We start from the raw sequence: 14,123 nt of genomic DNA, 5'->3' as shown, positions 1-14,123 counted from the left end.
CGCATGTTTAGTGCAATTTTTTTTAAGCAGCAAAATCCAGAATCTTGTTTTTTTAAAAAATAAACCGTGCTTCTGGCAAACCATCAATGCAGGAGCTGCCACATTGAACTTTCATTTAGTTTTGCTTATTTCTATTGAGCTTTTATGGTGCGTTTCTGTTGACCATTTTCCTCATGATCATTTGGAGGTGTTGTGAGAAAGTGAATGGCAGGTGGAAAGGGCCCAACCCCCAGGACATGGTGGCCATCCGAAACTGTCAGTGCCCATCAAATGTGCACGGAGCGTGCATTCTGTATAAAGAACGCTGCAGTGCATGGCCAGCGATACCATCTGCGATACCGTTTAGAAAAGTATCGTGTAAACCGGTGAGGTTACACTCATGTGCTATGCAAGCCAGGCATCTGTTTTTGAGCACTTAGTTTACAAATGAACCCTCAGTTACAGTCTGGCATTCAGAAATTATCCGCTGTAAGTTGCTGCAGCGACCAATGAATCTTCAGAACAAGTACAACTTATGCCTTTTCTACCTCGCATGCCTTTTTTTACCCCCCCCCCCCCCCCCCCCCCTCACTGCCTCCCAAATTTTTACAGTGGCAGGTACGTATTAATGTTCACCTGGTTGACTGATAGGGGCTTCTGTTCATACCCACACAATAACTCTCTAATCAATTCTCAGATAAGCTCTCAGATCAATTTTACTTCGCAAATACTTCATTCATATGGAGCGCTGCCCCAAAGAGTGCTCATTCTTGGGGGGAAAACAGTTGCATTATAGGTGAACTGATGAGAAATGATGAGAAGTGATGAGAAAGTGACATTCATTGTTGTAGCAGGGTGCAACCAAACTTGTCGTTTTTGAGCGTCGATCCTGTTTTTTTATCTTCCTGTGTGGGCTGTCTTCTGGACTGCTGCTCTTGTGATGCATTTGCACTCATTTGCGTGGCAGACAGTGATTCTGTGTCGAACCACTGATCTGTGTCTGAAACATATATGTATGTGTAATGCTTCTGGTAGTGGCAGCAAGGAGTGTACAGGGCCCATACCTGAGCTGTGCTTGTGGTGCAGGCACGAAGCAAGGATGATTGCCTGCCGAAGGATGGCCTCGACATCAGCGATGACCACTTTCTTCACTGCTGCCTGACACTTCAAAACCAAGGTAGGCTCCTAGCTGCCCTGCTTGTAAGTCTCGCAATATTTCCCTTTTGTTTCTTCGACATTGTTTCCAGTGGCAGACGGGTGGAATAGCATGTGTGACACTGTTAGTTTCCGTACGCAAGTGGTTGCATTGAAATGGAAGGTGCAAAATGTGAGCAAATTTCTACTTGTGATTATGTTAGGTGCTATATCCTCAAGAAACAGCTGTTTAAATGAGTTTTGTGTAAGAGTTCTCAAACTTTTTTGCGTCAGGGAACCCTAACAGCCTTCAATATGTGCCATGGAACTCTCCTATATCACAATTGGTCGGTGTTGCTTGTGGGTAGACCATTTATGCTTTTTTCTTTACTGCTTCATTCACTTTGTAAACACTGTGTGTTTTCTTGCTTTCAGCAATCTGTTTTTTTATTAAATACCCACCTCTCACTCGTGACCAGATCTCTAACTTCAGGACAAAAACTCAGAAAGGCAGCGTGGCATCGGCGTTTTTTCGTGTTTAAGCAGAATATTGCTTTACCGCACAGATGTGCTTGCCAGCGGCAAAACTTTGGCATCATCGACGCAGAAAAACACCTCATTAGACACACATGCTTTTTTTGTCTTGGCTATTTTGGTGGTTCGGCCATCTCCTGTTGCCACGCGTACAAGTTTTCCAACACACATCACCTTGTGCACCATGCCCATTTCACACCTTGAAAAAGCGTAGCTTCTTAGGCCAGTTGACGCATGATTACGGAAAAAACCAGCAGAAAAGGACGCATTCATAAGAAGTAGGAGTAGGCAGGACAATGCTCATCTCGTCCTGTCTGGCGTCATCCTGTCTACTTCTTGTGAACGCGTCCTTTTCTGCTGGTCTTTTCTGTAACCCTTTCACACTGTCTGACCGGCATTCTAAACATACATACACTGGAGCAGTTGGGCTCTAGCCGCTATAGCCAGGTGCAGCAGCATCCTGGCCTGCTGCCAAGTTCGCCAGACAATCCACCCCTGCTGGCACTGCTGTCCAAGCACGCTCTGCTGTTACTGGCATGCAGCATCTTGGCATGCCCTGCACAGTCTGCTCTGCGAACGGTGTCGACACTTGCGGCGCGAAACTGAGAAATGAGCTAAGAGCTAATTCACTGTGTTTGCTACTGTGTTTGCTCTGCACGTGCCCACAAGAAATGTACCGGATAGGTGGATCCGTAAGTGTGGGTGCTTGAAAAGCCCACAAGAGCAAGAGAATTTGGAATGAATGCGTGGCACTTAGGGTGATCGCAAAGGGTGTTTCATGCTCCATGTCAAGCAAGCATCACCCTGTTCGCTTGACATGGTGTTTATGGCAAGAGGGGGATGCACATTACACCACGTATTGCACAGAATTTTGTTACAAACTCCTGCTCCTTCCTGCCCAATCAATCCACTGTAGCTTGGATTTTTTTTTTTTTAAAGTTAAAGGAACAACCCTGATGTTTGTAGGTTGTGCAGTCTTGGTAACATTGCCTGAAGGTAGCTGTCGCACTATACATGCTCAAACTTTCCTTCGCTGTAGGAAAGATTGGAATGGGTTGTGTGCACAGTGTTGAGTGGAGAGTGGCGGTTTATATTTTGTGCTTCTTTTTTGGGTGAAACTGCAGGAAACCGTGTGCTCCTGGTCAGCGATGACCGTAACCTGCGTAACAAGGCCATGATTAATGACATCGAGGCTGTGTCGACACGTCAGTTGGGGGCTAGGCTTGGTGGGCCCCGCTTGGGCAGGCAGCGGACACTACCTTCTGGTATGTTTGGCTGGCAGCAGAAGCTGCCATGTCCTTATTGTGGGCTGTGCCTCACTGTGTAACTCTCTTCTTGGCAGCCTTGCCCAAGCTATGTTCCAGAGGGGTCAATCAGTGGGAAGCGCTGGGCTAGAAATGTGGGCATAAACGTCAGCAGCATGAATGAAGCGACCATGGTCTTCCACAGGAGAATTGCAAAATGCCAATCAGGAAGGGTGTCCGGCAAAGTTACACAATCTCTCTGCCGTTGCTCAGTGCATGTTTACAAAAGAAATTCAAATTTAGATTGGGAAGAGTTGCAAAGGAGAGTTCATGAAGAACACATTAGTAACCTCCGATTTGCTGATGACATTACCCTAAGTAACTTGGAGGAGGAATTGCAACATGTGAAAGCAGCACCTTGTTGTTCAGGACAAGTTGCTGTACAGTGTGACCCCACCAAGAAGAGAATAAAATTTGGGGGTGTAATGTGGCGTTTTGTTTTTATTCTTCGCTGTCGTCAAGAATCAGGTGCAGAGCTTTGTTCCTCATGTTTTTGCTAATTTTGACTGCCATTGCCGTCTCAGTGCTAATTGAGACTTGGTATTATTTTTATTGTTTTAATTTTATTCAGTGCTTGCCTCCTCTTCCTCGTGCCTGTTCTCTTTGGGTAAGCGTGAGGAACGTTCAGACATCAATCCTCAAGGTGTGCACTTAGATTGTCTGAGGTAAAGCAGTGACAGTAGCAGTGTGCTTGGATGTTAGAAATCACAGTGATGAGGGATTTCAAGGGCATGGCAAGCAGGGCGGTTATCAAAATGGATATTGTCCTGAGGCGGGTGGGTGCACATTGGAACATCTGCTGTGCTGTGTGTGGATGGTGTGGTGGCTCAGGCATGCTGGCTTACAACTGTTTATTCTTTGCATCTTGTATGACAAGTTGGGATGGCATTATCAGGGTGGGAGTGTTTTGCGCATAGTGCTGGGGGAAGTTGAGCATCATGCCGGGGTGTAGAGTCCTGTATGCAAGCGGAGCTGTGTTGTGAACATTTGTTTGTCGTGTGCAGCCCCCCCACCGGACCAGCTGCCGACCACCACAAAGCCACCTGTGCAGACTTATCTGGTGGGTGGCTCTGACTTCCTAGAAGTGTGCTTGATAATTGTGCAAGTCCACTCAGGAGAGTCAGGATGAAGAATCAAACTGGCAGAACCCTCAAAGCTAACCAGTAAGCGCAAGGTGGGTGATGGGAGGAAGTATAGTATGAAGAGGATGAAGCAGGCGCCAAAGAATGGGAGAAGCCTGAAAGCAGCAGAGAGAGACTGGGGCATGGGCAAAATGCAGATATATGTGATAAGAGGCAAAGAGGGCAACGTCCTTACCAGTTAGGGTAAGGCAGATAAGATAGTTAAAGTAGCCGAGGAATCGTACGCAGATGTGTACGAAATAAATAATCCAAAACAATAATCATGCTAATGATAGAGGCAGTTGCGCCGACGAATCGGATATTGCTGATAAGGAAAGAGGTAGTAGGGAAAGATTTACAAGCAATCCAGAGGGCGATGCTTCCACTACTGCCACAACTGTGCCATTCTGTGCCATCCTGATAAAAGTGACCAAAAGTATGCCAATATTGTACGACGAAACCTTCTTCTTCAGTGAAATTTAGCATGCCCTTTAAACTGCTAGAAAAGGTCGCCAAAATTTCGTTGAGGACGATTCCAACGTCCGCAGCAGAACACGTTCGTGCATCTCCCTTGAAGTAACCTTGTGATCGGCAGACCTCGTTGCCACTCCCGACACACCTCATGCTAAAGTGCATCTCCACCTGTATGACGTGCTCCGCGGTGCGTTGAAAAGTTCAGTGAAGTACAGTTGTGAGCAATATGAAAGATAACAAACTATTTGCACAAATTTGCGATATTTCAGGTTATTTCTCTATTAAATTAGAGAATGACTTTTGGAAATTGTACGCCGAGGAAAACTAGTTGGAAAACAGAATAAACTGTGCTTGTCACAGGTAATTGTGTAGTACCAATAAATGAATGCTCGAACCTTATTGTTGCCTCTCATATTGCTCATGACTGTACATGCTACTGTAAAGGCTGTGCATTTGAACGCATTGACTTCCTAGCTTCCAGGCTTGGTATACCTTCACGCCTGCTTCCACTCAAATTTATTTACTGTGGCATTTCCTTTAGAGTATCATGAAGTGAACAGCACAATCTGGAGACACGCAGAATGGGGTGAAGAATGAGAAACAATCACAGCGTTGAGTATTGCAGCGCAGATTGAGCTGTTCACTTCATGGTGCTTCATAAACAATTAGCCCACCAAAATGTCTTAACGCAGTTCTTTAGAGTAACCATGTGTGCTGCACAAATGCTGTGGTAAAAGTTAGAATATAAATTTTGGGACCGCCAAAAGTGGTTACATTGAGGTGAGTAGTGAAGCTGAATTGGCGTGGCTATAGCCTGTGTAGGGTCTTGGAGGCCGAAACAAAGTTAGCGAAGTATCAGGTCAGCGACACACTAGCTGCTCGAATTATTTGGTGAAATTATCGGTGTAAATTCCGGAACCACCAAAAATTTTCTGAGTGGACTGAGGTTTTGAATAGACTGTGAATATAAGTGACCCGATATCGAATTTTCTGGGTTTTACAGTGGGGGGCTGGCTGTGGGCTTCGTATCAGAATTGAACAGGTAGTATATACTTTTGACGAGTAGTGTTCCCTACAATGCCATACAATTGACGAAAGTGCTCCATGTGGTGGCCCCGCTCTTAATATGTTGGTAGAACCCCCTGATTGGTCTGTTTTTCACATGATTACGGGGATGAAAAAAAATGCACCAGCTGGAAAATTAGTTTCAGAACACATGGAAGGAGTGAACAGATCACAAGTTTATCTTAATCTCAGTGTGAGAAAAAACTGTTTGTCATTGTCTGCTGCTTTCTTTTCTTTTACTTCCTGCTTGCATAACATGCTTCTCTAGAAGTTTCAAGGCTCTGTGACACTCGCAGTCACTCCCGGTCGGTACCCATGATTGTTCTGCATGTGCAGAAGGTCCTGCGATGTGTGTTCATCTGCTGGGGCAGCTGTCGGTAGACCATATAAGGGAGGCAGTAGCGAGGAGGGAGCACGCAATGATCGGGTAAAGTTGCAGCATGCGTACGCTCTTGTGCCGTTTTTGCGGTGACCACTTAATCCTGCGCAATTCTCAGTTATTATAGTCTAGAAACTCTGCATTTTAAGCCAAAGGGGACGAGAAAAAGCAGCCGATAATAACAAAAGCCCCCAAGACAGCCCGCTCAACTATACAATTTCCAAAGTGCTGCCTCTTGTGGTATAGTTTTGTTTTTGCACTATCAGTTGCATGCGCTTGCCTTGCTGCGGCAATGAAACTCCTTCAGAAGCTGCAAATAAAATTTACACCATCCCTGAGTGCTCAAACTGTTGGCATTGTCAGAACACTCTGGAAGCCACCGAATATGGGAGGGATGCAAATGCCGATGGACCTTACAGGGTTTCACCGTTTCACCATATCTGACGTGCAGTCACTGTGGTGCGCGCACTTGCAAAATGTGCCTCGAGGTGGCTGCAGTCTTTGTAGTGGCCACTGCTATTTATACCTGTGATGATGGCCATACCTGTCGAGTAAAGCCAGATGAAAGGCCAGTTTGCGTCAAAATTCAAAATGGCTGATGACACTTATCGCACCACTGGGCGCAGAGGGTGTCATGCAGGAACGTTCCCACAGTTGAGATATAAAGCCTAGTTAGTATTGCATGGAATTCTGTGAAAGGCACAATGGGAATAGCAGCCAGCAGCGCTCGGAAGTATAATATCTGGTCTTGACTCGGGCACGTAACAAGGATTTTTTTTCAGGAGGGGCCTAAGGTAGTTTCTTGTACCAGGGACAGGGGTGCTGGGCAGCACATGCTGAGAGCATTGGGCTGGGCGGGGGCTCGATATCTGTTTTACGGCTCACCACATTAGGTATATACAGGGCTGGAAGCAGGCTCCAGCTTTTTGGAGCAGGCACGGGAGCAGCAAAAGTCTTATTTTGGAGCAGCAAAAGTCCCTTCTTGGAGCAAGTTTTGAGCAATTTGTAGGCTATTTCAGAGCACTTTTGGAGCAGGCTGGCGACATTAAATACGACTGAGAGCAAATTTGTTCGCAACTAGTCCAAAAACTTCACGAGAACCAACATCTCGTCATAGAAAACATGCAGGAAAGGGTCCTGGCTTTGGAAGACCATTCCAAATCTGTCAAATATCTGAGCAGCATTTTGAAGGAACAACAACTTTGCTTGCAGTTTTTTGTCACAAAACGGAGATGACAGACAACCGTACCTCATAGATGAACACCTTGGCTGTCCAGCTTTGGAGAAGAATGCCGTGAGGGCATCATATGACTTTAGCACTCGCTCAAAACTAAGAAGCAGTGTCAGCCATCTGCTGTTCACGTGCCGCAAAAACTCTAGTTTGGGCAGTCCTAGATCATTCAGCAGCTCCTTCATGTCCGCATGCCTCGTGGGAAACTTGAAATAGCAGTGGACATCAGTTACAAGAGACTCCACTTCCGCGCAGAACATATCCAGCCCAGGAGTAAAAGCGTTGTGAACTTTGTGGAGGAAGCAGTCACCGATGCCAACCATGTCGAGGCTCACTTCCTTGTTTAGCTTTCCCTTAAGGCTTTTCATTATGTTTGGGCTGCCACTGTAAACACATATGTTCTTGCGAACGTCACTGAGGGCATCCTCAGTGCAGGAAAACAGCTCATCAGCGGTCGCATGGTCCAAATGAAAGGACTAGAGATGCTCCACCACATTTTCAGTGTTAGCACAGTAGTAGCGGACAAGAATGTCCAGCTGCTGCGCCTTGGCCTCAGGAATTGGGCTCTCGTCAATCATGATGGTGTAAAACGTGCCAGGCATGCCAAGCTCCTGAACTGCTTTTGTCTCGAAATATGGCCCCAGGCCAGCAGAAATAATGTATGAAACATTCGTTTCATAGTGAGTGCCCAGTGTTGCCCAGCTGACATTAACGCTCGGCTAAATTTGGCTCTGTATACTTGCAATGGGCATAAATTGCCGTTTAGTCGCAGCTTGGTGCAGCAGATCAAATTGGCACAGCATGGCGCAATTGGCGCAGCACTTCCACCCCTGTATATACAATAAAAAATGCATGTGTTTTTCCGCTATTTCGTAATATCTGTTTCTTACAATGAGGTTTGACTGCGATATGACAGTAGTGTGCACTTTCTTGTCACATTTCTGTAAATTTTGTTGCCCTGTAATGAATGCATAATCTGTCTATAACAAAGACTTCTGATATATGGTTTGTTCTTTCAAGTTGTTTTCCAGTGCACACTACTGCGATATGACAGTAGTGTGCACTTTCTTGTCACATTTCTGTAAATTTTGTTGCCCTGTGATGGATGCATAATCTGTCTAACCAAGACTTCTGATATGGGGTTTGTTCTTTCAAGTTGTTTTCCAGTCAAGATGGTTTTCACGTAAAGATGGCAGTGTGTTGATTCCAAGTAATGCCACCTTTCTCTGTTTAAAGCCGCCGTGGTGGCTGAGCGGTTATGGCGCTCGGCTGCTGGCCCGAAAGACGCGGGTTCGATCCCGGCCGCGGCGGTGGAATTTCGATGGAGGCGAAATTCTAGAGGCCCGTGTACTGTGCGATGTCAGTGCACGTTAAAGGACCCCAGGTGGTCGAAATTTCCGGAGACCTTCACTACGGCGTCCCTTATAGCCTGAGTCACATTGGGACGTTAAACCTCTATAAACCATAAAAACCAAACCTTTCTCTGTTTAGGATGAGAAAGCAGCTAAGACGGAGGCCTGTGACATCTTGAAGAAGAGCCTGAGCTTGGTCCTGGAGAATGAGTTGGAAAGTGCATTCGGGGACCTCTGGTGAGAACCTGTGCAACTTGCTTAAGGCAGTACATTCCGTCTGGTACACTGGCCAGGAGCAGCAGAACAGAAAATGTGTACTTGTATTTGCCCTTTTTGAGCACACGCATTCCCCGTATGCTCCTAAGTGGGCCCTGGACTGCCACATGCTTGCATTTTATGGAGCAAGCATATCTGTTAACAAATACAGTGGCCAGCATGTGGTGCATAATTTCTAGTCATGCAGTGGGTGCCGTAGCCAAGTGAAGTGGAATGAAGCGGATATGTGTTGAGGTGCAGTGTGACAGACATTTCAGCAGAATGGGCATGAAAAGTGCTTTTTGCATGAGGGTGCACTTGTTTACATTCATTATACAGATAAACCTGGATGTAATCAACCTCCATGTAGCAAATTCCTTGATATTACAAAGTTTCTCACTCCCACAATGCCTCCCCCCATTGAAGCGCATTTTTTTGTGAACTCCATGTAATGAAGGTGGTGCGATGGTCGACCTTGATGTAATGAGCTCGCTGCGGCTATTAGCTATTAGCTATTGCTGTGTTACTTGAAATTTCTTTGAACCACGGGGGAGTTTAAAGTTTCATGATGATAAAACATGGATTGTCATGAGAGGACAACGTGCCATGCACCAGGACAACTGGTGCCTCTACGTGGAAAATGTAGCAGTCCACACAGCTTTCGCTTTTGTGACGTCACACTATGCGACGCAACAGTTTGTGCTCAGAACCAATGAAAAACAATGGGACCTGACAAAAAAGACTAGAGACGAGCATAAGTCTACTTAGGGCAGGTAGTGTCCACAGATCCGGATCATGAGAAGGAAATAACTAGAATAAAAATTGGGTGTGGTGCATTTGGCCAGTTCTTTCAGATCGTGAATGGCAGTTTACCAATATCCCTCAAGAGAAAAGTATATAACAGCTGTATCTTACTGGTACTCATGTATGGGTCAGAAACGTGCAGGCTAATGAAAAGGGTTCAACTTAAATTGAGGACAGCGCAGCGAGCTATGGAAATAAAAATGGTAGGTGTAGCAGGAAGAGGGCAGGGTGAGTCGGGAAACAGACACGGGTTAATGACATTCTGGTCGAATTCAAGAGGAAGAAATTGGGTTGGGCAGGGCATGTAATGTGAAGGGAAGATAACCTCTGGTCCTTAAAGGTGCACTAAAGAGGTATCTGAACTCATCTTTTCACCGTGGGAACTCTATCTACACGTTCCGGGCATTCTTAGAAACTTCGAATTATTGTCCTGTGTGGCCGATTGCCCTAATTAAATGGGTAATGGAGTGGATTCCAAGTGAAGGCAAGCGTAGCAGGGTGCGACAGAAAGTTCGGGTGGGTGGAGGAGATTAAGAAGTTTGCGAGGATAGGATGGCTGCAGCTGGCACTGGACAGGGTTAATTGGAGACATATTAATTGGAGAGGTCTTTGTCCTGCAGTGGGCATAGTCAGGCTGGTTATGATTAATTTATTACCCAGGTTTAAAAAAAAAAATCTTTTACTCATATTTTACGCTGCCTGCTGTACCAGACCACCAGCATGCAAATGGGTGCACGCAAGGCAGGCTTGGGAAGATTGGCGCTCATGCATGACCATGTGCGGCTGCGACAGATGTTAGTTGCGAGGGGGCGAATTGCATGTCATTTACTCTGCTCACTCGCACTGGTGGTTGCTTTCTTGCATGAACAGTTGCGTGTGCGCCATAATCCGAAACAACCAAACCGTTGGCCGTTTGGTTTTCCACTAGGCAGCCGGGCTGCATGTGAGGGCTCTGTTTTATCGTCTTGTATGTCCGTTTGCCTTTGACTGCTGCCTTCACGATTGTATCGTTGCGCATTTGTTGCTTTGAGCCTCACATGCATCATTGTACCATCCCACAGGGAACTATAAGCTTGGGGTGGGGCAGGAAGGGGTATGCATCTTATATTTTGTCAACTTTGTTTTGGCCAGCAAGGGGTGTGGGTTGTTGGGGGGTGGGTAACGTATAGACGGTAATACATTTCATTTCATTTATTTTTTCCCTTAAAGGCCCGAAGGCATTACATAAGGGGGGAGCAAAATCAAGGTCAAAAGAGAAAGAATAAATTGGCAAAAGAGAACAATAACAAAACAAAAAAAAGAGTATGTAACAGTTAAATGATCTTGTCACGCGTATACAATGCAAAGTAAAATTCACGGGTTTGAAACACGAGAAAAAAAAAAAGTATATATATATATATATGAAACACTCAATTAATACAAGAGAAAAATACAGTAAAACCTCGATAATTCGAACTCGGTTAATTCAAAATCCTGGATAATTCGAAGGTTTTCTGCGGTCCCATATTTTTCAATGTAAATTTGGCCGGATAATTCGAACAGGTGGCCTGCGCCAGCCCGGTTAATTCGAAAATTTGCGATGCTATGCGGCAATGCCTGATCCATGTTTCGCCGCAAACCCGGCGAAACGACGGCCCTACAGAGCCACGAGGCAAAGCCACATAGCAACGGCGATGATTTGTAGGCGAAGCGCCCCAGCCGGAGCACTCTCGGCACAAAAATCGGTCCGCAGTGCACCTCGCGGACCGCCGCAACGCGCGCCTGCAGAGGAGAAGACGTGCTTCACTGCAGCGCGGCGGGCATACCGGTTTTTATCACGTGATTTCGACCCCACTCTGTCCCATGGCGTGCTTCGTCCACTCTTACCCCGTGCCTCCGACGATGCAAGTACGCCGCCACCACCGCCACGCAGGTCTCGCCTGCGCCATTTCTTTGTGTTGTGCGCCGCGTTTGGGGGTCGGCTACTGTGCCGTTGTTTTTTGCGGGGACTGTGCAGAAGTGCTAGCATTTTGACCGTAGCAGTGGACGAAATGCCAAAGTACAAGACTTTAACGCTGCAGCAGAAGTTCTGCTTGATCCAGGAAGCAGGCAAGAGCGCTTGTTCGAAGACCGAGTTGGTCAAAAGGCATGGCGTGCCCCTCTCGACGTTGTCTACACAATATTGAGCAACAAGTCAAAAGTACTAGAGGCTTACGGCAAGACATATTCTTCGAAGCGGTCACGAGTGCGGGCTCCCACGTATCAAGATGTAGAATCTGCTCTGCTTCGCTGGCTGCAGAAAGCAAACGCAGCCCACCTTCCCGTCAATGGAACGCTACTGCGGGAGAAGGCCAACGACCTAGCTCTACAACTTGGGCACGAAGAATTTAAGTGCAGTAATGGATGGTTTTGCCACTTTAAAGAACGCAATAATTTAACCTTTCTGACCGTCTGTGGTGAGAGCGGCAGCACTAACGAGAGTGTTGTCGAAGATTGGAAAAACCACACATTGGCGCCGCTGCTTAGCGAGTATGGTGCAGACGACGTTTACAACCTTGATGAGGCTGCACTTTTTTATAAGATGCTGCCAACAAAAACATTTGCAGTGAAGAACACCGCCATCAAAGGTAGGAAACAGGCCAAGGACAGGATTACTGTGCTGTTCGGCGCGAACATGTGCGGTAAACACAAGCTGCCGCTACTGGTTGTCGGGAAGACGGGGAAGCCTCGCTGCTTCAAAAATGCACGGCTGCCGCCAAAGGATGAACTCGTCTACAGGCACAATAAGAAAACCTGGATGACAGGTGCAATATTTGAGGAGTACGTGCAGCAACTTGACCGCAAGTTCGCGGCCACAGGCAGGAATGTCCTGTTTGTCGTCGACAGCTGCCCGGCACATGGCGACATCCCACATCTCCAGGCCATCAGGATGGTATTTTTACCTCCGAACACCACTTCGATCTCACAGCCGATGGACCAAGGCGTCATTCACCACACTAGGAAGATTTATCGGCACCACCTGCTCAAGCGCATGCTCCTTTGCTACGACCTTCTCGGAGCCATATGCCTCATGGTGTACGCTTGGAAACAAGTGGAGCCCGCATTGATCAGGCGTTGTTTTGAACACGCTGGTTTTTCCAGTGAAAGCACCGTTGATGCCGATGCAGACTACCCATGTGCTACGCTTGACGAAGAAGGAGCAGAGTATTGCGACCGCATCAATGCACTCTGCGCAGAGGAGGGTGAGTCCAACACAGTCGGCTTCGCCGAGTATCTCAACTTTGAGAGCGAAGAGCAGACAGGCTACTCTGACTTGGAGAGTGAGATTACTGCTGTTACGAACAAGCGCGATGACAGCGACGATAGCGACGACGACACCGACGAGCCTCCCCGAGCACCTGCACTCGGTGAGGTTATCGGATCGCTGAACGTTATCCGCAGTTTCGTTGAGTGCCACGGTGGAAGTACAGAGATGTTTCACCTAGTTGGCCAACTCGAGAGCATGACCTTCGGAGCCGCAAACTACCGGACGCGGCAAACCAGGATCTGATTATTTTCAGTAGTAATTCAAAATATTCCAAATAAAGGTAGCACATTCCTGCAGCGAATTTTTTTGCCTAAGTCGTATTTCTTGGTGTGTTCGGTTAATTTGAAAACCCGCTTAATTCGAAGATTTCTCGCGGTCCCAATGACTTCGAATTAACGAGGTTGTACTGTATAGTGAAAAAGGCATCACACAGAAAAAAAGTAAAAATAAGTAAAAATAATCAGTTCTTCAAAGTGCCGAATTGAATATGGCAGGAACCTTTTGCCCTCATGAAAAATGGTCGTTTAGTTTATCCCAGAATGATTTGCGGTTAGTGCATGATGCGATGGTATTTGGCAGGCCATTCCATAGTGCTATTGCATATACAGTATATAGTGTGCGTTGTGACTTTTTTTAAATGTTTTTAAAGATATGTTCACAAAATTTTCATGTAATTTGCGCACCCCCTTTTTGAAGCCTTATTTTAAAGGAAAAAAATGGTCAAATTACGCGAGTAAATATGTTACGTAAAGAGGCAGGTTCCTCCATGGCCATTCTAGCATTGCCGTGACCACGTGCACTCTCCTCTAGTCTGGCCGTGGTGCCTCACTCTCCTGCCTCCCCCACTTTTCCCACCCTTCAAAGTGAAATGAACTTGCCAAATGAAACACAAGGCTAGTCAGGAATCAAATGCAAGAGCTTCTATCCACCTTTTGAAAATGTCTTTCAGCCTCTACTGGTGCAAGGCTAGTGGCATGCAGGCCAAATATGTGTGTAGGGCTCTAAATCTTGATTTTTGTCTCTTCTCGGTGACATCGGAAGGCCTCGTGTTGTTTTCATCCCCCCACCCTGGAATGAACAGACTGCCCTGGAGTGCATACTCAAGTAGGTGCTGACAGAATTTGAATAGGACAAGTTGTTGGGCTAGTTGGTGGTGATGCATTCTTTTGTTGACAGTGCTTAAAAAACACGGACAGAAGACATAA

General features: G+C 46.5%; 1 protein-coding gene and 1 pseudogene across 4 annotated transcripts in view; one reads left to right on the top strand and one right to left on the bottom strand.

The window, feature by feature from the left end:
- Nucleotides 1–14,123, top strand: part of Swt1 (Swt1 RNA endoribonuclease) — a 117,426-nt gene that overhangs the window by 28,945 nt on the left and 74,358 nt on the right. For all 4 annotated transcript variants that reach the window (XM_077650599.1, XM_077650597.1, XM_077650598.1 and 1 more), the window contains 5 exons: nucleotides 1,066–1,156; nucleotides 2,772–2,912; nucleotides 3,956–4,011; nucleotides 8,713–8,810; nucleotides 13,960–14,022. In XM_077650599.1, the coding sequence (XP_077506725.1) occupies nucleotides 1,066–1,156; nucleotides 2,772–2,912; nucleotides 3,956–4,011; nucleotides 8,713–8,810; nucleotides 13,960–14,022 (449 nt within the window). The remainder of the gene's footprint in view (nucleotides 1–1,065; nucleotides 1,157–2,771; nucleotides 2,913–3,955; nucleotides 4,012–8,712; nucleotides 8,811–13,959; nucleotides 14,023–14,123) is intronic.
- LOC144116510 (uncharacterized) lies at nucleotides 7,068–8,024 on the bottom strand (annotated as a pseudogene).

The sequence above is a fragment of the Amblyomma americanum genome, chromosome 1 (assembly GCF_052857255.1).
Source record: "Amblyomma americanum isolate KBUSLIRL-KWMA chromosome 1, ASM5285725v1, whole genome shotgun sequence".
Taxonomy (NCBI): domain Eukaryota; kingdom Metazoa; phylum Arthropoda; class Arachnida; order Ixodida; family Ixodidae; genus Amblyomma; species Amblyomma americanum.
The sequence above is the reverse complement of the archived record's forward strand: the minus strand, read 5'-3'. Positions and strand labels throughout refer to the sequence as shown.